Source organism: Malus sylvestris, chromosome 17, assembly GCF_916048215.2.
Source record: "Malus sylvestris chromosome 17, drMalSylv7.2, whole genome shotgun sequence".
In the NCBI taxonomy this organism is placed as follows: domain Eukaryota; kingdom Viridiplantae; phylum Streptophyta; class Magnoliopsida; order Rosales; family Rosaceae; genus Malus; species Malus sylvestris.
In genome coordinates this window covers 16,445,160-16,472,641 of record NC_062276.1, presented here as the reverse complement: position 1 = coordinate 16,472,641, position 27,482 = coordinate 16,445,160, and the positions used below count along the sequence as shown (strand labels likewise).

The 27,482-nt window shown below is 36.0% G+C and overlaps 1 protein-coding gene across 1 annotated transcript; it reads right to left on the bottom strand.

Moving 5' to 3' along the window:
* Positions 1-781: 781 nt before the first annotated feature.
* Positions 782-5,779, bottom strand: LOC126610818 (linoleate 13S-lipoxygenase 3-1, chloroplastic-like). Its single transcript, XM_050278951.1, has 8 exons — positions 5,273-5,779; positions 4,725-5,005; positions 3,653-3,890; positions 3,219-3,548; positions 2,858-3,051; positions 2,334-2,635; positions 1,891-2,154; positions 782-1,717 (listed from the first exon to the last, which is right to left on the bottom strand). The coding sequence occupies exons 1-8, from the start codon at positions 5,625-5,627 to the stop codon at positions 961-963; spliced, it is 2,721 nt and encodes a 906-aa protein (XP_050134908.1). The 5' UTR covers positions 5,628-5,779; the 3' UTR covers positions 782-960.
* Positions 5,780-27,482: the final 21,703 nt, after the last annotated feature.

Here is a 27,482-nt window from a genome sequence, read left to right as displayed (position 1 = left end):
TTGGTTCTTTGGAAAAATAAGGTATATGATATAGTACTATTGCTTTGTTTCTTTTCATAATTATTTTGGTAAACTTCTCATAATTTGAATGGTTTATAATGTTTGGTTTGTCTATACTACTTAGTTTATGTGGAAGAGAGTTCTGATGTAGAAAACCTTACTCAAAACATCATCAACATAACTCTTGAAGGCAATAGATCAAGCCAAAGTTCCAATACAATTTCCCCATTATGATCGATGAAAATTGAAGGATTTTGTAAAAGGAATAACATGCAAGTTTTGAGTTTCATTGGCAAGGTTTTAACTTCTGAGAAAGGCTTCACAACCTTGAAAAGAAAAACTCCTCCATTTTGCATATCCTTGCACATTTGATATTTTGTAGTAGACTAGTAGTGTGTATTGATGCTTTTTTATTAGACTCTTATTTTAGAGTGTTAGATATCATATAGTACTTAACGACAAATGTGTTTTTATGTTTTGAAGTAATATTTATATGGCAATGTGGTATGTGCAAATTTAAGAAATATATATATATATATATATATATATATATTTTTTTTTTTTTTCTTAAAAGGTCTAGTCATTTTACCTATTGGGTAAAGTGACCTAACATGTTCAGGAAACAGGTGTGACACGACACAACCTATTAAGATAATAAATGTTACACGAAAACGACACAAAACACAACCTATTTGTCAGACCTACTTACAACACAAGAATAACCAATAGAAAAGGAATTAAAAAGAAATCAATGATAGAAAATAGAGAGAAAATGACCAACTTCTAGCACATCAATTAATTACGATTAGATTATTTACCATATTACATCCCACTAGATAACCCTACGACAAAATACCTTAATGATCTAATTAATTACAAAATATAGAGAATGGTCAATCTTAATTGCCACCACCACCTCAAAATAATAAAATAATGTTCATGAGCCCCCACTTTCTAGACTCATATCGAAATACTATTCGGCACACCACGACATGTAATCCCAGGCTCGGAACTTGGTACAAGCAACTCATAAGGCAAAACTCCTGCTCCACATCTATGCTTAAGACTTGGATCACTATTCCTCCTGTCAATCTCCTTCTCAATTTCCCTAATCTCCGCAGAAAACTTGTGAAATGCCTCCACCACATCCGCATCCCCTGACCAAGTAGAAGGTTGCTGCCTCTCCCCGAGGTACTCCTCGTCCGGTGAATGTGTTGATAATATGTCCACCACAGCCATGTATTTTATGGCTTGCAGGACGCTTGGCAAAGCTGAGAGGAAGAACTTTTGTGGGTCTGAGATGAAATTTGCGTATTCGGGGTCATTCTCCTCCGGGATCATTCTTCTCATCAGGGGTGGCCTGTTGGGGACATATCCTCCATAGGGGTACTGTGCAAAATTGAGTGCAGCATGTTGAGCTGATGCTAGCCAGATTAATGTGCTGAGGATTGAGACTAGGTCATCTGCTGTGGACAGTGACGGCCACCAGTTTTCATGGCGGAGATCAGCATGACCTACATTGACGGACTCCGAGTACCAGTCTTGCAGCTCTCTGTCGTTTCGGATTAGGCTTGAGTCGGGGTAGTAATGGTGCACGTAGGTTCGAACCCAGTTCTCAATTGCACCCCAGATGAGTAATCCATCACTGCCATATGGGTAATCTTCCATTACAAGTCTCACACCGTGGGCTTGTGTTGGATCAGGCACTGCCATACCCCTACATTAAAAATTATGAACCAAATAAATTAGATAAATAACATAGAAACATATATCATATGGTAACGTGTGCTAACAAGACATATTGTCAAACTATGAATTTGAACCATATATTCAGAAGAATAGTAAACCTAATGCAAACGCATGCAATATGCTAGATCTTTTGTCACCTACCTTTGTACAAGATCTGCAGGAAGGCTTTGGGTGTCAAAGCGCCAGGTTTGGTATGCTGAAGAACTGATTTCCATGGCATAGCGGCCTGGAGTGAAGCATGACTCGATGACACCATCAGCGTTGATCAAGATCTGGCGAGCCAGTTTATTGATCTCAAGAGTGTATCTCATGTGCGGATCCAAAAGCTTGTAAATCGGGTGCATTGCGCTTAACTGTCTATGTGCTGCCAAGATAAACGGCTCTAGGGTAGCATGGGTACGAAGCCTGCAACCAATGCAACAAATTTTCAGCACAAACATGTACAACAAAATCATATATTATTATAAAATAAGTAACCCCAAGTTGGCTACATAAACTATTATGGCTAATTTGATAATATATAATCAACTGTCACAAAATATAGTTAGTCAATTATTATGAACAAAAAAAGAGAATTTACGTACCAATGGTGTACAAGTTGGTGGACGCCAGCGTCATTGGCGCAGACATGTGCCTTAGCAAGCTGCCACATCCAGTTGGTGGTGGCGTCAACAGCAGGTGTCAAAACACGCTTTGATCTTGAACTTGGTCCTGTATTGGGGAGGGTAAGCTCGATAGCGATGGGCTTGAGAACTCCAGTTGGTGTCAAGAAATAAAGGGTACGAGTTGCGTAGGCTTTTCTCCCATCTAGAGCATTAATCCGATCAAGAAATGGAAGATAGACGTCATGGTAATCCACCATGTACAACTTGTTCTCATCCAACGCCTGCAAAATTAATAAAACAAACAAAAAACAAAGATGACCATCAACGATACAAAAAATGGTTGAAGAAAAGATGGATAGTCCCATAAAAAGGTTGGAAATATTATTCACGCTTTCAATTTGTTGTAGTTAAAATACCGATATTTAACTACAGAATGATGCTCGGAATGTTTTCCTAAAAAAGTCTGGGACTATTGAAATAGTATATGGGATAATGAGTAGTACCTGATGTACAGTCATGCCATAGAGATAGGGTGTGATGTGTTCTTCTTTGAGAGCAGACTCTAATGGCCCATAAACCTCAGGATCAAGTTTGCTTTCTGGTGGGAAAACCTTAAGCCTCTCAATGCTCAGTGGATTAACCCCTGCCACTGCTTGGCGGGCAAATTCGTCATCTCGCAACCAACACAATTTGTCCTCTGCACATGGAATAATATCTCAGTTAATCAAAAGATTAATCATGGCTTTTGATTGATTCATTATATTCCCACACAATGACTGCGCACTACATATATTTATATACTTAGTGGGCACATTGAGGGATTTTAATTAATTAAGAGCATATAGGTTGAAGAATTGAACTCACTGCTTAGAATCTTGGGGGTGTCATATTTGAGAACGCCCTGGTTATAGTCCTGGAATTTACTGACCATACTTGGCAATGGAAGCTTCTTTAAAAATTCATCCTGCAAACCCAATTTGAGGAGGACGCCCTCACTGTAGAGGCTGTCGATGTCAGCGAATCCCCGGAAGTCTTTGTCAGCTTTGAAGCTGGACATTAGGGAAGGGACCAAGTTGTGAAGGACACCCTTGAGCCTCCCAAATAAAAATGTGTCCATTTTCGACTCCTCAAATTGTTCATCTCTTGGTACATACATTGGTAGTGGCTTCTCAACCCTACTCTCCGCTAGCATATCTGAGCCACAAACAAAACAAATAGACCATTTAAATTTAAGTTATTAACAGTCATAGTTTGGCAACATAATGTGACAGACTATGTGGCGAGTGAACATTTCATACCAGTATCAGTTGGGGGGCGACCGGTTCGACATCTTCTAGGGTAGGGAATTTTATTACCGCCAAGTGTAGGCCTAGCAAGGTCGATTCCCTTATCAGGGTTTCCCAAATCATTATACAAAGCATAGTCATAGATCCTATCTGATAATTTTCTAACTCCAGTGCCATCACCCCTCAGATTCTTCAACTCCCTCTGTCTCAGTTCCTTAAGCCCATCAGGAGTCTGGTCTGGTAAATATGGCTGCTCAGAAAGAAATAAAAGTCGATAATTATTTAATGCATTTAAACATGCTGCCAAAAATTAAAATTCTGTATTGATATTAAAGTAAGGGTAAAGTGGGTTAAATTTTTCGAATCCGGATCCTCTTAGTGGAAATTCCGGAGAATCATTAATCATATCCGTTCATCGTACATCCTGCGGTCAGAAATTATTCTAAATATTTTTATTTAAAATTAAATACAAACAGTACCTGACATAAATTGACCGCATTACGATGAACAGACACGATTTACGGCTTCCCATGATCCTTACTAAAAGATCTGAAGAGGATCCTGTTGGAAATTTTTTAACTAAATTTGTAAACCAAATTATGTGTCATCAATAAAAAATAAGCGCGTTAATCAACATTTAAGTAACAATCTAATCATTAACATCCATATTATTTGGTTACAAGTGATTGAATATTTTTTTTTTAAAATATTTTAATTACTAATATTATAATATTTAATGTACTTGACATATTTTCAGCACATTGAAAATTGTTTCCACGGGGCTCAGGGAGATAGATTGAAACAGTGAAAGGACAAGAAGTGACCAGCCAATTAAGTTATACTTATCTAATGAAAAAAAATAAAATGTGACGCTAATGGCTGCTAGCTATCAAGGTATGACCATTCAAACTTCTCTTATGTAAAATATACACCAAGAAAGTATGCATTAATGTATGATTGATTCACAACAATACCGACCTAAATTATAGGTCATCACTTGCAGATATCCAAAGCCTAAAATAAATAATTAGGTTTTGACTTTCCAATCTAGGCCAAGCAAAATTAAGGGGAAAATGAAATCTACCTTGTTGCAGAAGACTATTCTTTTCTCCGGGTGATCTTTCTTAGATTGCATCCAGGAATTTACAGGAAAATGCAGGGGACCGCAGGCAAAACCTTCAAGGGTTATGGTCTCCAAAAAGAACTCGTTCTGGTGCTTGTTTGTAACTGTAATTGCTCCTGGGACGCCAAAACTTGAGTCCACAGTAAACTCAGCTGTATAATTTACCCTCTCTGCTTTTAGATTGGATTTTTTAGACCAATCTTTTAGCACTCCTTCACTGCTTTTCTTGGGAGCCTTTGTTCCTATAAAAAATTAAGAACACAAAGAAGAAGAAAAAAATTAGTACAATTCTTAAATTGCGTACTTGAATTTTAAGTTCATCATTTCTGAAAGAAGAGTGATTTCCATGCACCAATTTTCTCACATACGCACCCTTGTTTATCTCTGACATTCGAATTGAATAAAACAAAGAAAATCAAGTGACGGAAATAAACATGGTGTGCAGAGGAGAAAAAAAAGTGTGGAGAAATTGTTTCTTTTCTAAGAAAATCAGATAGAAAGTTGCTTACTTGGGTCTAATTCTGTACTGACAAGCTCCAAAACAACATTTCTGCCAATTTTGTCAGTGAGGGAATCCAAGTGTTTGGAAATGGCCTCTTTAAAATCCTCCTTGATCTTATTCCTCACAGTCACAACAGCTCTCACCTTCAACTTCGCAGGCTTCTCAGCAGAAAAAACAGGCACAATCTTCACCAAATCTTCACTGATGGCTGCCACAGGACCCCTCTGTGCCCTCCTCAAATGGACCAGCCTCCTCTGTGAAGGAACCAAACTTGGTCTGGCCAAAAACAACTTAGAAGATGATGAAAAAAACTCAGACTTTTCAATCAGAGAACTACCAATGATTTGTTTAGCCAGTGCCATCTTCTTCTTCTTCCTTAATTCTCTGCAAAACTTATATTTGTTCGAGAAAGTTTGAATCCTTTTCTTTTCTTGCTTTGTGCAGAGAAAAAAAGAATGGTAGTTGCAGAAGAAGTGAGATGATTTATTTGTTAATGGAATATGCAGAATACGATGAGTTGGTGCTTCTGCTTTGGTATATATATACAAAGAGAAAATGATTCTGCGAGAGAAAAAGTTTGTTCTCACCGTCCACACGTTTTATAAAAAAAAATATGTGCTTGTGAAAAACACTTAGGTTTTTAACCCTACTTTTTAATGTTGGCTTTGTTTTTTTGTATTTTTGTTTTGACAGTATCATTCACACATTTTTATTTTATTTTTAACATATTTTTGTTAATTTGTGTTTATTAATTTTTTTTAATTCATTCAATTCAAACGGTCGAAAATTGAAAATATATGTAAAAAGTAAAAATAATTATGTAGGTAGCACAAGTTTTTAGTTTTTGGGAAACATTTTTTTGGGAGGAGTTCAACTTCAAAGAGAGAGAGAGACAAAAGGGTCCGAGTCAAAAACGAGTTTCAGGTTTCCGAGTAAAGACGCGGTGTAGTGGCATAGGGAAGTCAAAGACTCGGTAGGAAATGTTGGGTTCAAAGGACGAGTATCTCCTTGTCTTCTGTAGAAATGGCAACTGCGTCCTTGTGTAGTAGAAAAGTTTCATCAGTGCGATGTTGATTCTTGTAGAAGTGGATCAACTTTACTAGTCCTTGGTCCTTGGTCCTTGGTCTATGGCCCATGTTTGATTTGACTAAATATATGGTCTTTGAAAAAAAAAAAAAAACTAACAACTAAGCTTCTTTTTTCTCTTTGACCGTATTTGGTTCTTGTCTAATATATTACTTTTTTTTGGTATAAAATGGGGATAGGAATCCTACATCTTTAGCCTAGTCATAGTTTCGTACCAATTATTTTAAGGGAATTTTAATGAAAAACTTCTGATACTATTTATTTTAATGAAAAAATAAATTTTTATACTAAAAAGTCAATCATGATATTATTCACTTTACCCTTTATTTTGTCCTTATTGTTAAAACTCAAACTTTTCAAGTCTTTTTCATTAGTTTTCCTTTATTCTAAAACAATCACTTTTTTGATATTTAGTTGTAATAATGATTAGATGTAGTTATGTCATCGTTATTAAAAATGATCTTTCTGTAACCAAATATAATAAAATGATCTTTCGTGCTAATTCCCATCATTCTACCCACTCTCTCGTTATTGACCACTAGATTAACTCCAATAATTTTCAACATTTTCTCACGAGAAAAAGTTTATTATTTTATTTTATTATGGGATTGGATAACTTATAGGGAAATATCCAAGATGGGACAATTTCTTAATCTTGGAACAGAAATAAGACAAACAGGTCATGCCCACCATACATAAAACCAAAATTACTAAAATACCCACATATAGATAATAAAAATCAGAAGCCCATTGCTTCACTTTTCTCATTTGGAAGAGATGGATGTCAAGAGATCTCTGTGAGCTCTGGGTTTCTGGGTTGAGCTCTAATTTCGAAGAGAGAGAAATCCAAAGAGAGGTGACAAAAGTGAGCTGGGTTTTGGGTTGACCTCATACCTCTGATTTCGAACAAAGGGATGCGAAAGAGAGGTGAGAAGTGTGAGCTAGGTTTTGTACCATATTTTTTGTTTTGGCCGGAAAGTTCCATTTTTTCCTACGACTAAAGCTTCGACATGCATAGTAAGGTAGGGTGTAGTTCCAAGTTCCTTCATCAATGATTTATGGAGTAAATAGGTTGTTTGTAAGATGAATTATTACTTAGAAGTTAAATTAGGGTTTGTGTTTCATGTTGGGGCCTATGTGTTATGGAATTAATTTAGTGTTTTGACGTGCTACAAAACTAGAATATAATAATTTTTGGTTCAAGTTTTCAATTGCAGAAATTTGTGAAAATTTTTCTGTATGTGCATGTGGTGTGCATATGGTGTGCATGGCTACATCTTAATATGAGAAAGGGGAATGTTCACTAGTTATGATCCACGTATGTTGTGGCCCAAAATTTAACGAGTATGACCACAACCTAGTTGGCCTCAACGAAAAACAAAATTAAGAAAAAGATTAGAGGACATTAAAGGAACATGCATGTCCATGAATTACGACAACGAGTATCATGTTTTCCACGTGCACGATTAAGCGATGATTGATATAAGTAACAAGACTTTTCAAACTGCCATTATAACCTTATATACGTAACAATTATGTTTTAATTGTATCCACTATACCAATAGGTTGCCATTAAATTTTCTTATTCATGTGAAAAGCAGCTCATTGCTCGATCTCCAATTCTGTGCATATCATGTGCATGTAATATACATATTATGTGCATGTAGTGTACATATAGTGTATATGGATAGGTGATGACGTCATTTTTCTGATTTCAAAGAGAAAGTTGTGAGCTCTAGGTTTTTTGGTTGGCTCAAATCTGTGAGCATATCATGTGTATGTCGTGTACCATACAGTGAACAAATCCTGAAAAATTCATCCAACAAAACGCCAGCATTTAATGATTGGGCTTTGTTCCCACCCTCGATGCGAGTCCAGTGGTGGTGGTCTCGAGCCTCAATTGCTTCCCGTGTCGCCAGAAAATGGTCGAGAAATTTGTGGCCTGCTTAAGTTTCGATCCCAAGGATCGAGGATAAGATTCGTGACAAGGTTAGGTGTTTTGGACTCGTGAGGACAAGATGAAAGAGGTGGTGGCTTCGATTTGGATGGTGTTGGTTGGGACGACTGTGCACTGTGTGTGCACAATGAAAAGGGGAGAGGGAGTGCGTGAGGGAGAAAGTGAGAGAATAGAGGAGGGATAGAAAGAGTAGAGAGAGAAATCAGAAAATGGGAGGAAATAACCCATTTATATATAAGGGTAATTAAGTCATTTTAAGGTGTAGAAAAAATCCTATTTATGTTCGATTGTTATGCATGTCGTGTGCATATTCGAAATGTCCTATTTATGTCCTAAGATTAAGGAATTGTCCCAACTTATATTATCAATTAGATATTTTTATTGTAAATAATAGTTTAAGTGGTTAGAGCATTTATTTTTATCAATGTTCTAAATGACATTAGGCACTAGTTGAGCGGCGGGTTGGGGCTTAGCGCCTAGACGCCTAGGCAGAATTAAGTAAAAATACTATATTTCTTGTGAGTAAGTATCTGGTTATACTTAAAATATATGTAACATCCCACATCGACCAATGGAGATGGGTGATGTGCCTTATATGTACATGCCCACCTCCATATAGCACGAGGCCTTTTGGGAACTCATTGGCTTCGGATTCCATCAGAACTCTGAAGTTAAGCAAGTTCGAGCAAGAGCAATCCTAGGATGGGTGACACCCTAGGAAGTTCTCGCGTGAGTTCCCAGAAACAAAACCGTGAGGATGTGGCCAAAAGCGGACAATTTCGTGCTACGACGGAGTCGGTCTGAGATGTGACAATGTGGTACGAGTGTGCTGACGAGGACATCGGGCCCCTAAGGGGGGTGAATTGTAACATCCCACATCGACCAACGGAGAGAGGGTGATGTGCCTTATATGTACATGCCCGCCTCCATATAGCACAAGGCCTTTTGGGAACTCACTAGCTTCGAATTCTATCAGAACTCCAAAGTTAAGCGAGTTCAGGCGAGAGCAATCCTAGGATGGGTGAACCCCCTGGGAAGTTCTCGCGTGAGTTCTCAGAAACAAAGCCGTGAGGGCATGGCCTAAAGCAGACAATATCGTGCTACGGTAGAGTCGGTCTGGTATGTGACAATATATATAATTTCATCATAAACTACAAAATAAAATGACATATGTATTATGAAGTATTGGAACATAATGAAAACAGGGGGAACAAGCATATAATGTGTGTTCATTTAAGTATTCAACAAGTCTCTTACAATTTATTGAAAAAGATAAAATACAAAATGAAAGCTATCTATTACTGTCTAAGTGAGCCGCGACCTAGGCGGGTCAGGACGGGCTAGGAGGGGTGCCTAGGCAGTCTAGGCGGGTGACTCAATAAATTTAGGTGTCCTTTCTTAATTTTCAAACGCTTAGGCATTAATTGGAACGGTGGACAGCCGCCTAGCGCCGAACAATGATTTTTATATGCAAAGTTCTATTTTGAATCATCTCTCAATATTTATTGTATGTTCTTCATGATTTATAACGAACCCATTATTATATTTAGGGGTGTGATATCTATACACCTTTTTTTACTTCTCACACACCCTTTTTAATTTTCGACTGGCGGATCAGATGAATTGAAGAAGATCAAATGAGATAAATTAACAAAGAGTGTGTGAGAAATAACAAAGGGTGTGTGGATAGCACACCCTTATATTTAAATAAAATTTCTATATTTTCTTAAATTTGCTATGGTGAGATTCATATTTTGTTAAAAATAAGTACTTCTTATATTACAATTTATATATATATATATATATATATATATATATATATATATATATATTAAATAGGAAGTGTTATTGGCATTCCAAAAATATCATTCTACACTCTTCCCAAGTATATTTTTTTTTCCTAATATAGAAAGTTTGGAGTATAAAATGAGATTTTTAAAGTACTAATAACAATTCCCTATTAAATAGTATGTTTTGTGGTTGCTTCTGGAAGGCTAAAACCGTTTTGAGATAAAAATTTGGAAATGCTTTTAGCTCATACTAACGTTTTTTGGGGAAAAAAAAATAAAATAAAATACTTGCTCTCGCGCTTGAAAGATTTCAACAAGTTTATACCAAAAACTCGCGCATGAGCAAAATGCTTTATTAAAAGTTAGGGGTTTGATTCCCCTTTCAGTATAACATAAAAGTATTAGTTATCGAGTAAAATATCAGATAAACGTTATTACAGATAAGGTAAACAGATAAACTTCATGAATTGCATACATGCAATGATGCAAATTAAAACTGAAGTTGGAAATTTATCAAGCCAATTTCACTCTTGATAGAAAACAAAAATCTAATTTATTTAAGTAGCTATGAATGAAATCGTTTGTTCCAAAAAAAAAAAAAAATTGATATATGCGAAACAATAAATTGTATTATGAGTCTATGGCACTTACACAATTTATACAATGATCTTCATTTGTCTTGAAATCAACTACAAGCAATCCAGTTTTGGTTTTAATGCATTCAATGGAATACTTCTTCTCTTAGAACTCCCGTATCTAAGTCTGGTTAAAGCACTATACACCATAGTTGTCCTTAAGTGTATGTATCTCTATGGGGTTAGGGAAGAGGCTCTATATCTTAACATTCATTCTATCCGATTAGGACATAGATTTAACATGTAAAACTCATTATGTACGAGAAAGCGATAGAACCATGCAAACCATAAAAATCTTGTTACAACATCTATGTAATTAACAAGCCATATTCACAAGAAGCTAATTCAAATTATATTGTTGTTACGCTTCAAATTCGTCTTCAAACTACTATATGCAAAGCCTTAAGGTGATCAGCCAAAGAACTAAAACATAAAGCATTCAATTCTTGGTTTGACTCACCAACGTGGAGATTGTTTGGATTTTGGCTCAAAGTTAGTGTCCTATTTTGTTTAGGATTGTATTACGGAAAGTAAAGGTGTACCGATTCTTCTCAAAAAAGGACTAGGAAAGAATCAAAATTTTCCTTGCACAATTAGATTAGGAAGCCTGAAAATCTAATTGGACTAGGTAAGAAAGTGTACTTTCCTATTCCACATAAAATATGAAACTTAATCAGAAAATAAAAATGTAAACTACACCCTATATTTATAAATAGGGTGCGGCAAGGCTAGAAATCAGCAAGAAAAGTCAGAGACAGCCGAGAGGGACAAAGAGGGCGGATTAGTTCTAGGGTTTTGCAAAAGTACTGTAACATTATTATTAATCAAACAAGACATGATTTCTCTACCCAGAGAAATCACAACTGGATATAGGCAAAAGTTTTGCCAGACCAGTACAAATCTTGTGTGTGTTTAGTTATTCTCTATTTTTCTAAGTTCAAGATCTAGAGGGGAGTCAGAATTATACATACTATATATACTCTATCATTCATGCATGTAGGTAAGTTATATGTTGATATCCACATGTGTGATATGTTTACAATTGACAATCATTTATCCATGTGTAGATAACAATAGTTTGTCGGTAAAATGTAAACGTAAAAAGTTGTGGTCAGTATATTGTATGATATATATGAGATATCTATGATTTTATATAATGCGTCTTTCTTCTTTATAAGTACTAGGGAGAATGGAAATCTTCACTTGGGAAAGCTGCCATACTTTGGGGTTTATTTGTCTGCTATTTGTTACCAAATATATGCGCGCATGCAAACAATCGCATCAAGTTTTTGGAAATGTCCATTAACTTAATAAACGTTAATTATATCCTTAATATGCATCTAAAAGTAATCATCATTTGCTATGGACAAGGACATAGTTGCCACCACAAGTAAAGTGGGGCGGGGCATCTTTTTAGTGGATTTTGCATAGTTGCATATCGCAATGGAAGACTAAAAGTATTAGCAAATTTATAGCGTGCTGCAATTGTGAGATTCTGCAATAACTCACCTCCACGAAAATTCCTCTAGTGCTTCTCATGATTAGAACAATTTAATGACACTGATTCAAATAAACCTAACTTTGATAAGCAGTCAACAATAATATTAATCAAAATCGCACTAAAAATATATTGATCGTAATTGTGACGTTCTGAAACATACGAAAGCATACAGGACTGTGTTACTTTGAGTTTTAAGCTAAGGCTGCAGAATCACTAGTTATTTGGTCAATTCTGTACAAATATTCAATAACGCAAGCAGTAGTTTTGAGAAAGAAAATGAAGATGGCAGGTCATGCAATTGAGTGAAAGGTAAAATTTTACTTAAGAAATGGTTCATATAACGTATCTTAAATATTAATTGCTGTCAATTATTTTTTGACAGAGATGATATGTATCCACATGTAGTAGATTTTTTTCCTACTCTTTTATTGTTTAGTGGAGGATTTCAAACCTTGTACCTAGCCGCTTTTTACTCGTCGCTCTATCCCCCATCACTAGACTAACTTCAATGATTTGATGCTTTTCACTACAAGAAAAATGAGGAACAGCTACCAAGATTAGTAGCTATTTGGTTGTTATTTTTGTCGTAACAATGAAGTTACTAATGGAAAAAAAAATGTGAAAATAAAGAAGATCAAACATATATACACAAGCCCTTTAAGAGAAGGGATTTCAATGTTTCTTAGAAAATGTTCGTTAATTTTTTTGCAAGAATGATCTATGAGGTGTAACTTGAAAAATAAACGGTCGGATCATTAAAATTCAATGTGGTGTAGGCCCTATAACTAATCCTCATTTCTTTTTAGGGATGTGATATCCACACACCCATTTTTACTTCTCTCACACCCTTTTAATTTTCGACCGTCGGATCGGATGAATTGAAGAAGATCAAAGGACATAAATTAACAAGGGGTGTGGGAGAAGTAAAAAGAGGTGTGTGGATAGCACACCCCTCTTTTTAAAAATGAGAATTTCTTTCCTTAAAGAATCTGTGTGTGTCTGTGTTTATGATGCAACTATTATCTATTTTTTGGTTTTTTGCCACCTTTTCCTCGTTAGTAAAATTATTGTTACATCAGCAATAATAACTAAATAGCTATTAATCTTGGTAGATGTTGCTCACTTTAACACTTTTCTTGTAGTGTTTTCTTCCGTGGTTAGTACCAATGATTTGCCGTTTCTTAAACCACGTTTTAAAAGAAAATAAAATTAAGCTATGAAATTGTACGAATGTATTTGATATATTAATGGTAGATATATAGCAGAAATGAGTTGGCTATGTATATTGTAAAATTGGTCTTGAAGTATCTTGCCATGCAGAAACAATGTTCAAATATCCAACAAACTAGAATAGCAGAAAATATGAGGCACAGATTAGTCCGGTCATAGAATGTTTTGTATACCGTGGATTCTACGAGACCTAATTCATTCGACGCATTGAGAGATTGAGTGTCAAAGCTAGCGATTGACCAGAGACCCACTCCTCTTGAAATTTGACTACGACCAAACATGTGTACACGACTGTATTCCAAGTCCATGAGTAGATATTTCCTACTTCTTATCTTATCTTATCTTCTATATATAAAGCCAATGGAAAGGGAATAGTGATTTTAGTGTCATCAAGCTTCAACAAAAAGATTTGGACAAAACTGCCGCGAAGATAAAAAATTTCAAAGGCATTCTAAAATAATGCATCAAATAAGGCAAGAGCATTTTCGTCATTTTAATAGTAATTTTTAATAATTAATTTTTTTTTTGTGGTTTTTTTTTTTAATTAGTACCTCACAATAGACTAGCAGTAATGTAATTCAATTTCTCAATTTAAACATGTTCAAAACATCTTAAGAAGTGTGTAATGCCTGTTATAAAAAAGGTCATTCGCACGCGGATAATAATGTGATTAAATTAGTTGTCAAATGATTTTTTTTTTAACAAATGATATTATCTACACTAATGGGGATGGGGTGGGCTTAGCCTCACAATCAGCTAACAATAATGTGATTCAATAAGTTGTTTATTAAGTATTATTTTCTCTATTTTAAACACGTTCAAAACATCTTAAGAGGTGTGTAATTCCGGTTATAAAAAAAGTCTTTTGCACGCAGATAATAATGTAGTTAAATTAGTTGTCAAATGATTTTTTTTTTAACAAACGATATTATCTACACTAAGAGGGAGAGGGTGGACTTAGCCTCATAATGGGTTAGCAATAATGTGATTCAATCAATTGTTTATTAAATATTATTTTCTCTATTTATAAACACATTCAAAATATCTTAAGAGGTGTGTAAGGCCGGTTATATAAAAAGTCTTTCGCACAGGATAATAATGTGATTAAATTACATTAAATTAGTTGTCAAATGATTTTTTTTTAACAAACGATATTATCTACACTAAAGGGGAGGGGGGATTGGCTTAGCCTCACAATGGGCTAGCAATAATGTGATTCGATCAGTTATTTATTAAATATTATTTTCTCTATTTATAAAAACGTTCAAAACATCTTAAGAGGCGTGTAATGTCGGTATAAAAAAGGTCTTTCGCACATGATAATAATGTGATTAAATTAGTTGTCAAATGATTGTTTTTTTTTTTTAACAAATGATATTATCTACACTAAAGGGAAGGAGGTGGGCTTAGCGTCACAATGGGCTAACAATAATGTGATTCAATCAATTGTTTCTTCAATATTATTTTCTCTATTCTTAATGTAAATTCTATAGAGACCGATTTTATTATGTGAATTCAGTTGCTTTAATTGATTTATAAGGGGTTTCTTCTAGCATGATCTAAGATTATTCATTTACTTCAACTATTTGACTTTTCTTTTGTCAATTTACGCATATAAATACATTTAAAACATGTAAGTTAAGCGTAGCACGCCGTGATTCGAAAAATGTCTTCTGCACACACGTGAGCGCGTGCATGAAGGCTAGTTTATAAATAAGGGGGCTAATTGTTTACTAAGTTTGAGAGTGCTCTTGGCTCTTGATTTGTTTTTTGTTTTTTTTTCTTTTTTTATTCTACACTTTGATTCTCATGATAATAGAGTTTGTAGCTTTTTATTTTGTTTGTTAATTTTGGGCTTAGCCTGCTCTTCAATAAACAACAAGACAAAATATAATTGAGCTATAGTTTGGCCCATGAAAGGATTTGGGCCACTAATGGATATTGATAGAGATTTTGGAGGAATAAAAATGGGACACTACAAATTTTTTTGCATGCATATGTGAATTAAGGCTAGTAAATATGAACCATGCATGCATGAATGTTTGAGCAATGGATGAAGACCAAGGCCAATGGCTTCTAACCTTAATTGTCTTCTAGTATGTGTATACTAATATTAAATATTTTACACCTAAAATATATGTGGTCTCTCTGTAGTCATAATTATTGTTTGACACATATTAAGCTTATGATAATAAAATTAAGAAAAGTTAAGTTTATAAATACGTGTCGGTCAACAATTGGGGCCATAGAAAGACCACACTTGTTTTAGGTGCAGAAGATTTGATCTCGTGTATATTTATATATGAGAAGATAAGTATCACGAGATTAATATTGCGAAGTAGAATGATTTAATAGTAATGAAAATGAGCTATGAAAGAAAATTACAAAGAAACAAGTGATAGATTGTCCTGGTGGTTAGTTAGGGTCTTTCTCTTTAATCCATTGCATCCTGAGTTCCTGACTTCAAACCCTGCCTCTCCCTCCATAAGAGCACCTCCAGCGGGAGAGGTTGCTCGGGGGCCAGGCCTCCAAACAGTAACAAATTGCTGGGGGGATGACCTCCATCGTTAGGAAGCCCGAGCGATAGGCGAGGCTCGAGGAGCAGGCCCATCGAGGATTGCCAGCCCGATAGCCCGAGGGCTGCGTCAGGCTCGTGCGTTTCATGCGCGAGTCAGTTGTGAAAAGTTACCGTTGGGGAAGCCACGTGGCTTCCCCATGTCCGTTCGATTGAAACGGTCCTATTTTATGGACTGTTGGATTTCCAATGGTAAAAAACATTTAAAAATCTCATTTAATTTCATCCGTTTGATCTAAGATCAACGGTCCACGTTATTAGGCTTTGTAAATTAAAAAAAAACAGTTTAAAAATCTAAAATGTTACCGTTGTGACACGTGGCACAATCTGGAGTGTTGGAATTTAAATTTTTTTAAATCCAACGGCAGAGATTAATTAGGTGAATAAAAATAAAAAAAAATGTAAAAAATTCTTAAAAATCCGAAAAAAATTATGAAAAATTATAAAAAATTTTGATTTTACTTTTCTAGAAATACCTTCTCATTATCTTCTACCCTACACCACAATTTCATATTTTCTCAACCACTTTCAACCACATTCCTGTCTTTCTCTCAAAGTTTCAATCCAATTTTTTTCCAACAAAATGACTACTCAAGCAGGTACGAATTGAACGCTTCTTAAAGATGTTGCGTTGTGTACTAGTTGGGTTCAAGTTACTCATGATTCGATTACGGGTAATGAGATGCAGTTGCGAGAAATGTGGAGTCTTATTCATACCAATTATCTTGAGAAAATGGGTGGGCAAAGAACTAAAGAATCGATGTCCAGTCGTTGGAAATTACTTAGTCAATCGTTTAGTACATGGAGAGACGCCTTGGCACAAGTTAGTGGTAATCTTTGAAGTGGAGAAAATTTAGCGGATCAGGTAACAATATATTATTTATTTGTTTGTATTATTTGGTAGCTACTTTCATTATATTTATTTGTTTGTATTATTTATTTGTTACCTACTTTCATTATATTTATTTGTTTGTATTATTTATTTTTTACCTACTTTCATTATATTTATTTGTTTGTATTATTTGTTACCTACTTTCATTATAATTATTTGTTAGCTACTTTCATTATAATTATTTGTTTGTATTATTTATTTGTTACCTACTTTCATTATAATTATTTGTTTGTATTATTTATTTGTTACCTATTCTCATTATAATTATTTATTCTCCCGCATTGTGTAGGAACTTCAAGCAAAAGCTTGGTATGGTGCCAAAACCAAAAGAAAAAACAAAACATTCACCCGGTTTGAATGTTGGAATATTGTCAAAGATTGTCCTAAATTTAGAGTTGTGCATGTCGGTCCAGAAGTTTTCATGAACAACACCCCTCTACACTCTACACCCGAGCATGTCTCGCATGATCATGATGAAGATGATTATGAAGAAGTGCTTGAAACGCCCCCCGTTGAACAAGCGTCGGGGTCGACCTGTTTTCCAATTAGGCCTCAAGGTTAGAAGGCTTCAAAGAGAAAAGGTAATGCTTCCAAGAATGATTATGCAAAATATATGGAAGAACTTGCCCGCCAAGGTGAATTGAATTTGGCCTGGGAAATGGCTAAATTTGAGGCTGATAAGGCTAGAGAGGATGCAAAAGCTGCAGCTTTTGAGAAAACATTTGAAGCTGATGAGAGAGAAAGAGGACTACTTCGGCAAGAAAGGAAACATAGAAGAGAAGAAAGAATGGTTGAACGAGATCGTGACATTATGAATGAGCCTTTAGAAGGGAAGTCTCCAGACTCTAAATATTTTTGGAAGTCGGAGAAAGCGGACGTGGTGCGAAGGAGGCATGCAAGAGAAGTGAGAGCAAGAGGAGATGGTCCTAGCACGACAAGAGAAGATCATCCTAGCACGACAAGAAAATATCATCCTAGCACCACAAATTGGTTAGGTGATGGTTATCCATTCACGAACCCATAATTTTCCAGTCAATTCGGGTTGTAATTTCTTATTCATTGAATAGAGTACTTTATGTTGTTTCCAATTTATTGAATTTAGTACTTTATGTTGTTTCCAATTTATTGAATTTAGTACTTTATTCAAAACACATTTAAACACACCAAATAAAATAACATCAACACACCAAAAAAACACACCAAATAAAAACAAACACCAAATAAAATTACATTTCAACTCACTAAATGAACTAAAAAAACACACCACATAAAATAAAATAAACACACCAATTAAAAACAAACACCAAATAAAATTACATTTCAACTCACTAAATGAACTAAAAAAACACACCACATAAAATAAAATAAACACACCAAATAAAAACAAACACTAATGAACGTAAGTATCTTCAGCACCCCTTAATTCCCACTGGTGCTCTATCAAGTCAATTTGGTGGGAATTGTGCATATATGAGCTTTGAAGTGCAGTATATCGTTGAATGATCCTTTCATTGTATCATCCATCCCTTTCTAATGGCTCATGTTGCACGGGCTCATCGGTGGCGTCATGAGCACAATATATACGTGTTCTTGAATTGTTCATCGTGTCTGGCTCATATTCATCAACGGTTTCATAATCGTACTCATCTTCCACAATCATGTTGTGAAGAATGATGCACGTCATCATGATGGATCGAAGCGACTCTACATCAAACAATCTGGCAGCACCCCTAATAATCGCCCAGCGAGCTTGGAGGATATCGAAACAACGCTCCACATCCTTTTTGCACCCCTCTTAACATCTTGCAAAGTGTTTTTCCTTTGCACTTCGCGGATGTGGCATTGTTTTGACAAATGTTGACCACCTTGGGTAAATGTCATCAGCTAGGTAGTATGGCCCGTCGTACATACGTTCGTTGACCTCATACGTGACTTTTGGTGCCTTTCCTTGCAGGACATCGTTGAACACTGGGGATTGGGCAAGGATGTTGAGGTCATTTTGAGCTCCCGGAACCCCGAAAAAGGCGCCAAATCCATGTATCAAAAGATGCCACCGCCTCCAAAATGATACTTTTTTATCCTTTTCTGTCCCTATAAGCGCCTTGCCATGCACTTGGACAGTTTTTCCAAGTCCAGTGCATACAATCAATGCTTCCAATCATCCCTGGAAAACCTCGCATCTTGCCTTTCTTCAGAAGCCTTTGCAAGTCCATATGAGTAGGTCTCCGGAGGTACTCTGCGGTGTAGATAGATTCGATTGCCGAACAAAACCTCATCAGGGACTCAAGAATGGTTGATTTTCCCATCCTCGTTATCTCGTCCACTTGGTCTGCAGCTGCTCCATATGCAAGCATCCGCAAGGCAGCAGTAATTTTTTCCTCAGACAGGAGACCCATAGCACCAAAAACATCCGGCTTTTGTACAAAGTAAGAATCATGGTTGCAAACAACGTCCATGATTTTGTTGAACAAATGTCGTTCCATTCTAAAACGACGTCGGAAGTATGTATCAGGGAATGCACTGTTACGGACAAAATAATCGTCCAAGAGCTTCTGACCTCGTCGTTGCCTGTTTCTATCAATGTTTACAGCACGGTTGGGCCTGCAAATATGAGCCACAGCTTGGACGACTCGACGGGATTGTGAAGCTCCAGCCATTCTTGATTCGTCATCTCTCCGTCTACGCTCGTCATCCTCTTCCATCTCATTTTGGGCCTAATCCCCAACATTGAACATTCTTTCTGATTGGTTAAACAATTTTTCCTCTTCTTGATCGATTTCCCACATCATCTTTGAAGAAGAAGAATAAGACATTGTAAGAAGGAAGCAAAAACTATGAATAATGATAGGGATTTTGGTGAAGAAAGCAAAAACTATGAATAATGATAGAGATTTTGGCGAAGAAGGAAGCAGAAACTATGAATAATGATAGAGATCTTGAGAAAATTGGTGTGAGATTTATGAGGATGGATGGTTGATTATATGGAGGATTCAGAAAGGATTAGGTTGTAGATAATGTCACGTGGCATGCCGTCATTCGTTAAAAATCTGGTGGAAATCTATCCTCAAATATTGTAATCGGATTGTGACACGTGGCATGACGTGATTGGTTAAAAATCTTATCAGAAATCCATTACCAATAATTGTCTTTTTAGATAATGACACGTCCCTTGACACAACGATTAAAAATCTTATCGGAAATCTATCACCAATAATTGTCTTTGCAGATAATGACACGTGGCGCAACGAGAACGATTAAAAATCTTATCTGAAATAACAAATAAAATTCTTTTGAATTATTTTATAAATACAAAAATACAAAAATTTATTGCTATTGGCTTTTCGGTTACTGACATGTGGTGCAACGAGAACGATTAAAAATCTTATCCGAAATTACAAATAAAATTATTATGTATTATTTTATAAATAAAAAAATACTAATATTTTATTGCCAATTGCCAGGACTATTCAGTGTAGGGGTGGAGATGTAAAAGGCAATTGCCAGGGGAATGCACTATTCATTAAGGGTAGTTACTGTTCACTAGGTGGATTAAATAGTGAATAGCCTGGGGGGAGGGCTCATACACTGGAGTTGCTCTAATATAGAATATCATGTATAATAATAAAAAAAATAAAATGCTAAGGAGACTTTTTCAAAAGTGTGACTTTTCACAGACTCTCTGTCATCTCATGTTTTTAGCATAAATTTTTTATAATGTTTTCACGAAAATTAATGTTAACTGGGAGATAGTAGAGTTCATAAAGAGTCTCACTTTGAGAAAATTTCTCGAAAAAAAACCAAGAGTAACAGCTCCAAACATCATTATTATTTTTTAATCGTGACAATAAAAGTCAATGGAAAGAGTAAAAATTAAGAAAATCTTAACAATAAGTTGACTTCCCATTTAATAATTTTATGTGTGTTTAGAAAATGAAAACAAACAAAATAGAAACATAACTGCATATGGATGCATGTTATGTACAAATTCTATTTTTCTTTTGTTTTAGAGTAAATTGTAGCAATGGTCCCTCAACTTTAACTTAATTAAAGTAATGGTCCCTCAACTAAAAATCCATTACTATTGGTCTCTCAGGGTGCGTTTGGTACGCAGACGGAACGGAACGGAACGGGACGGGACGGGACGGAACGGGACGGGACGGGACGGAACGAAGGTGTAATTTTTGAAAAAGACATGGGGTATATTTGTCTTAAAATGGTAAAACATTGTGTTCCACAGATGTGGAACAAACCCGTTCCAGGGGGGAGGTGGGACGCAAAAACATCCAAAATCTGTCCCGTGGAACAGCTCGTTCCACCCATTTTTGGCGCACCAAACGCGGGACGGAACGTCTCGTCCCGTCCCACGTACCATACGCACCCTCTATTCATCAAAACGTACTGCTATGATTCATCAACTAAAAATACATTACTAATAGTCCCTCAACTTTAATTCAACTGGAGAAATTGTCCCTCAACTTTAACCCAATTGGAGAAATGGTCCCTCAACTTTAACCTAATTGTAGCAATAGTCATTCCAACATAACTCATTTTGATAAAATTCTGACAAAGTTGACGAAAATGACCATAGCTACACGTTTTGATGAGTTGAGGAACCAATGATAATGAATTTTTAGTTGAGGAACCATTGCTCTAATTTGATTAAAATTAAGGAACCATTACCACAATTTATCCTATAGATCAATGATGAATGTATGAAGTGAAGACGAAAATGATAGGGTTTAAGTCAAAATGTAAAGTTGAGAAGTTTAATTATGATCCTGCCCAGTGGCATTGTTCAATTATTTAATTTAATCTACTCATGGATGATTATTTTTTTTTAAACAAATGATATTATTTACAATTGTGTAGATTGACAAAAGGAAAGTCAAATATTTGAAGGATGAATAATCTTAGATCATGCTAGAAGAAACCCCTCATAAATCAATTAAAGCAGCTGAATTCACATAATAAAATCGGTCTCAATAGAACTTACCTTAAGAATAGAGAAAATAATATTTAATAAATAATTGATTGAATCACATTATTACTAGTCCACCTACTCCCTCTTAGCGTAGATAATATCGTTTGTTAAAAATAAAAATAAAAACAATCATTTGACAACTAATTTAATCATATTATTATCTGCGCGCGAAAAACCTTTTTTATAACCAGCATTACATGCCTCTTAACATGTTGTGCACGTGTTTAAAAATACAGAAATAATATTTAATAAACAACTGATTGAATCATATTATTGCTAGCCCATTGTGATGCTAAGCCCAGCCCCTCCCTTTTAGTATAGATAAAATCGTTTGTTAAAAAAAAAAAAAAAAGGTAAAAGACAGTTTACTACCCTCATGTTTTGTGGTTTTTAACATTTAGTACATCAAGTTTTTTTCGTCTCAGATTCATACTTAAAGTGTAAATTTTGAGACAATCTCATACATCCGTTAGTCAAACTGTAGAATATGCCGTTAATTGTGACGTGGTGCCATGACGGGCGCCACATGTCATCCACGTTTTTTTTTTCTTTTCTTTTGTTCTTTCTTCTTCTTCCTTCTTTTGCAACTTTTTTTTTCTTCCTCCTTCTCCTTCTTCCTTCCTCCTTCTTCCTTCCCCTTCTTCTCCTTCTTCCTTCTTCCTCATTCTCCTTCTCCTTCTTCTTCTTCTTCCTCCGAATCTGGGGAAGTTTTTTTTTTATTCTTTTTTTTTTCTTCTTTCTTCTTCTTCCTCCTTCTTCCTCTTTCTTCTTCTTCTTCTTCTTCTTCTTCCTCCGACTACAACTTTTTTTTTTCTTCCTCCTTCTCCTTCTTCCTTCCTCCTTCTTCCTTCTTCCTTCCTCCTTCTTCCTTCTTCTTCCTTCTTCTTCCTTCTTCTTCTTCTTCTTCTTCCTCCGAATCTGGGGAAGATGAAGGTTTTTTTTTCCTTCCTCCTTATTCTCCTTCTTCCTTCCTCCTTCTTCCTTCCCCTTCTTCTCCTTCTTCTTTCTTCTTCCTCCGAATCTAGGGAAGATGAAGGTTTTTTTTTTTCTTCTTCTTTCTTCTTTCTTCTTCTTCCTCCCCCTTCTTCCTTCTTCTTTTTCTTTCTTCTTTCTTCTTCTTCCTCCCCCTTCTTCCTTCTTCTTCTTCTTCTTCCTCCTCCGACTACAACTTTTTTTTTCTTCCTTCTTCTTCTTCCTCATTCCTCCTTCTTCATCTTCCTCAAAAAAAAAAAAAAACCTTCATCTTCCCCATATTCAAGAAAGAAGAAGAAGAAGAAGAAGAATTCCTTCTTTCTTCTTCCTCCGAATCTAGGGAAGATGAAGGTTTTTTTTTTTTCTTCTTCTTTCTTCTTTCTTCTTCTTCCTCCCCCTTCTTCCTTCTTCTTCTTCTTCCTCCTCCGACTGCAACTTTTTTTTTCTTCCTTCTTCTTCTTCCTCATTCCTCCTTCTTCATCTTCCTCAAAAAAAAAAAAAAACCTTCATCTTCCCCATATTCAAGAAAAAAGAAGAAGAAGAAGAAGAAGAAGAAGAAGAAGAAGAAGAAGAAGAAGAAGAAGAAGAAGAAGAAGAAGAAGAAGAAGAAGAAGAAGAAGAAGAAGAAGAAGAAGAAGAAGAAGAAGAAGAAGAAGAAGAAGAAGAAGAAGGAGAAGAAGGGGAAGGAAGAAGGAGGAAGGAAGAAGGAGAAGAATGAGGAAGAAAAAAAAAGTTGTAGTCGAAGGAAGAAGAAGAAGAAGAAGAAGAAGAAAGAAGAAGAAGAAGGAAGAATGAGGAAGAAGAAAAAAGAAAAGAAAAAAAAAAAAACTTCCCCAGATTCGGAGGAAGAAGAAGAAGGAAGAAGAAGGAAGAAGGAGAAGAAGGGGAAGGAAGAAGGAAGAAGGAGAAGGAGGAAGAAAAAAAAAAGTTGCAGAAGAAGGAAGAAGAAGAAAGAAGAAAAGAAAAAAAAAAAAAACATGGATGACACGTGGCGCCCAGTCATGGGTGCCACGTCACAATTAACAGTAGATTTAACAGTTTGACTAACGGATGTATGAGACTGTCCCAAAATTTACACTTTAGGTATGAATCTGAGACGAAAAAAGCTTGATGTACTAAATGTTGAAAACCACAAAACATGAGGGTAGTAAATAGTCTTTTACCCAAAAAAAAAAAAAAACAATCATTTGACAACTAATTTAATCACATTATTATCCGTGTGTGAAAGACCTTTTTTTATAATTGGCATTACACGCCTCTTAAGATGTTTTGACGCATCAGCGTCGATGATTTGGCAAAAGAGGTCTAACTATTGAACACAAAGTTTCTGGAAGTAGGGGTTGGGGAGCACGATCTTCTTGTCCTTCGCGAAACTCTGCAATAAGTCAACGGGGGAGGTGGAAGCTAGAAGGCGACTGTCACACCCCAATCCTGACATATGTCCAAGATCAACACGTGACATCACCACATTCCTATTTATCTATCATCTCTCGCCTCCGAGACAAGACCAAAACACAGTCAATGATTTAACCACACAGACATTTTTTTTTATTTCATGGTTGCATCTAACATTGCGTTAGATTGCCTACGTACCCTAAGAAGGGATCACGCCATTCGCAGTTCACCAATCACTACACTCTGACGTTTATCACAGTACGTTATAACAGAAAGGCATAGCATCCCTCAATCAATTATTAGAACTTGACAAGCATGAATTACTAGATTCAGGACTACATAACAACCCAAATAACATTCAAGATTTCTATTTCATTAATCATATAAATCACTATGTTTTCAACATGATAGCTCAATCCATAGCATGTAACATATCAAAGAATCAACGAAACACAATATTATTCTCAAGCCACATTGATCAAATAATCTAGTCATAATAATAACAATCATATCCAATGTCATTCCACAATCACTCTAATTAATCAATCCCAAGAATCAAAGATGCATGATATTAACATTTAACTACGTTAATCAATCAATAAGATCACATATCAATTCATGAAATTTAATAGAGGAATTCTACACAATTCCCTACCTGGATTCCAAGTAACAACATGATAAATCTAATTTATAAACACAACGCCTATTGCGAGCAATTCATATTCACTCGAATCTAGGGTCGAACTAACCTTATGGAAATGAGTAAGAGTAGGGATTCCGGACCACTCAACGGAATCCAACTAAAATATGGTGGCCTATCGAAATGTACCAAGTACAACTAATCCTCATCACCCCTAGAATGCGTATGGTCCCCCATTGTGGATATACCAAGCAGAACCATAGGCATATTCTAAGTGTGCAGACAGTGATCACCCATCATGGATATACCAAGCATGATAACCCCTAAAATACGTACGGTCCCCATTGCAGATATACCAAGTAGGACCACATCCTAACTCTAGGTAGTGATCACCCATTGCAGATATACCAAGCGTGATCAATCCTAGAATACGTATGGTCCCCCATTGCGGATAAACCAAGCAGAACCAATGCGTAGTCTAATAATGTAGAAAGTGATCACCCATCGCGGATATACCAAGCATGATCACCCCTAATAGTCCCCCATCATGATATACCAAGCAAGACTATATCATATAGCTCTAGGTCGTGATCGCCCATCGCGGATATACCAAGCACGATCACTCCTAAAATGTGTATGGTCCTTCATTGCGGAGAAACCAACCATAACCATAAGCATAGTCTAATAGTGCAAGCGGTGATCACCCATTGTGGATTTACCAAGCATGATCACCCCTGTAATACGTATGGTCTCCTATCGCGGATATACCAAGCAGGACCATCCATGTACCACTGCTACATGGTGTAGTAATTCAACACACCACCTGCCCCTACCTGAACGCCTATGAGTTACAACGTAGGCACCTGCACTATCAACTTTTCATGGCCACTAACCAACATGTCACACAAGCATATAAGTTATACAGAATGTTTCTAATAGGATTCTAGGCTCACATTGTCATAACAGTTATCATACATATGATTCATATTATGAAGAAGATAAATACACACACACACACACACACACACACACACACACACATATATATATATATATATATCACAATAAAGCGTCGCATACACGTAAACTAAGGTATATATTATATGGGATAACTCACTAACAAATGTAGGCCCAGTAAGTCCTACATAGTATCTAGTATTACTAATTTTGATATTTAAGATCAATTCATAACATATTGACCAAAAGTCAACTCTCTGTCAACGGTGGGGGTCCACAATCTTATATAATTCGATATGGAACATCCACCGATGGATTTCTTATCTGTAACTTCCCAAGAGTCTCATTAATCTTCTAGAACAATACGACGGCGGACGTCGAGGGACCATGGAATTGGAATTGGGATCGCCATCGAAGCCAGAGTGAGTGATGTAGTGGGTAGTGGGGAGGGGGGGTTTCTAGAGTTTTGGAGGGATGAGGGTATGAAGGCGTTAATGGTGAAAAGGTCATGGGTCGGGGAATGGAAGTGGCGTTGGGTTTGAGGGATGTGAGAGTTTATGGGAAATAGAAGGAAAGAGGTGGGTAAAAGTGGAAATTGATGGGTGTTGGTAGGGTGGTTGTAGAGAAAAGAAGCATGGGTTGGTGGGCAAGTTGGGATTTGGGTGTTAATTGGTGGAATTAGATTTTTGGAGGTGGTTTTGGGAGAGATTGAGGTTTAGAGATGTGGGGTGGAAAGAATTGGAAATGAGATTTAACTGTCGAATTCGGTGGGGAATTTTACAGTAGTGGCATTTCTTATTGCTCTGTGTGTAATCTGTTGTGAACTTTGGAGAGAGAAGCATAGAAAATGAAAGGGGCTCATAAGGTATTCGAAGGAGGAGGCAGAGGTTGTGGTGAGTTGAGTTGAGTCAGTCTGCCTATAAAAAGACGCTTTTGTTCAGGATGGATGGAATATCAAATGAAAAATTAGGAAATCTAACGGCGTGGGGGAATTTGGCTAATTATAAGAATTCATGGGGGAATTTGGCAGCGCCTTACACGTTCAAGAGGGAAATCGTCAAATAAGCCAATTAGAAAATCTAACAGGATGGAGGATTTTGGCCAATTATAATAGTTTATGAGGATAATTGGCTAAAATTAAAGTTCCCGGGGGGGGGGGTAAATTGACAGCGCCTGGCAAGTTTGAGGGGGAAATCAATAAGTAACTCTTATTAAAACCTCAAGACCTTGATTAAAAATTGAAAAGAAACAATGTTTTAATGAATGAAGGAAAAAAAAGAGGGATGAAAATCTAATTTCTCTTTAAAAGAAACCCAAGTTGCTTCCACGGCTCATTGGTTTTTAAAGTTCAAAATGCACAAACTTTCACTCCAATATTGTGGTGAACATATAAAGTAGAAATTTCGGACCTCACTCACCACCTGCATGTCGTCATACGACATGACTCAGGATTTTAATCAAGCCCTTATATATATATATATATATATTTTTTTTTTTAATTAATTAATTAATTAATTTATTTATTTTGTATAATGTAATGTGTATAACAGAGGAAGTGAAAAATAGAATACGTACAAAAGCTGGAAATAAAATTGGCTATATTTTA

Bases quoted from the DNA above. Each gene is read 5' to 3' on its own strand.
- LOC126610818 (XM_050278951.1), bottom strand. From the start codon at position 5,627: ATGGCACTGGCTAAACAAATCATTGGTAGTTCTCTGATTGAAAAGTCT. The intron at 5,006-5,272 runs GTAAGCAACTTT...AATTTTTTATAG, and splicing joins CAGTACAGAATTAGACCCAA to GAACAAAGGCTCCCAAGAAA. The intron at 3,052-3,218 runs GTGAGTTCAATT...TTCCATGTGCAG, and splicing joins CACCCCCAAGATTCTAAGCA to AGGACAAATTGTGTTGGTTG.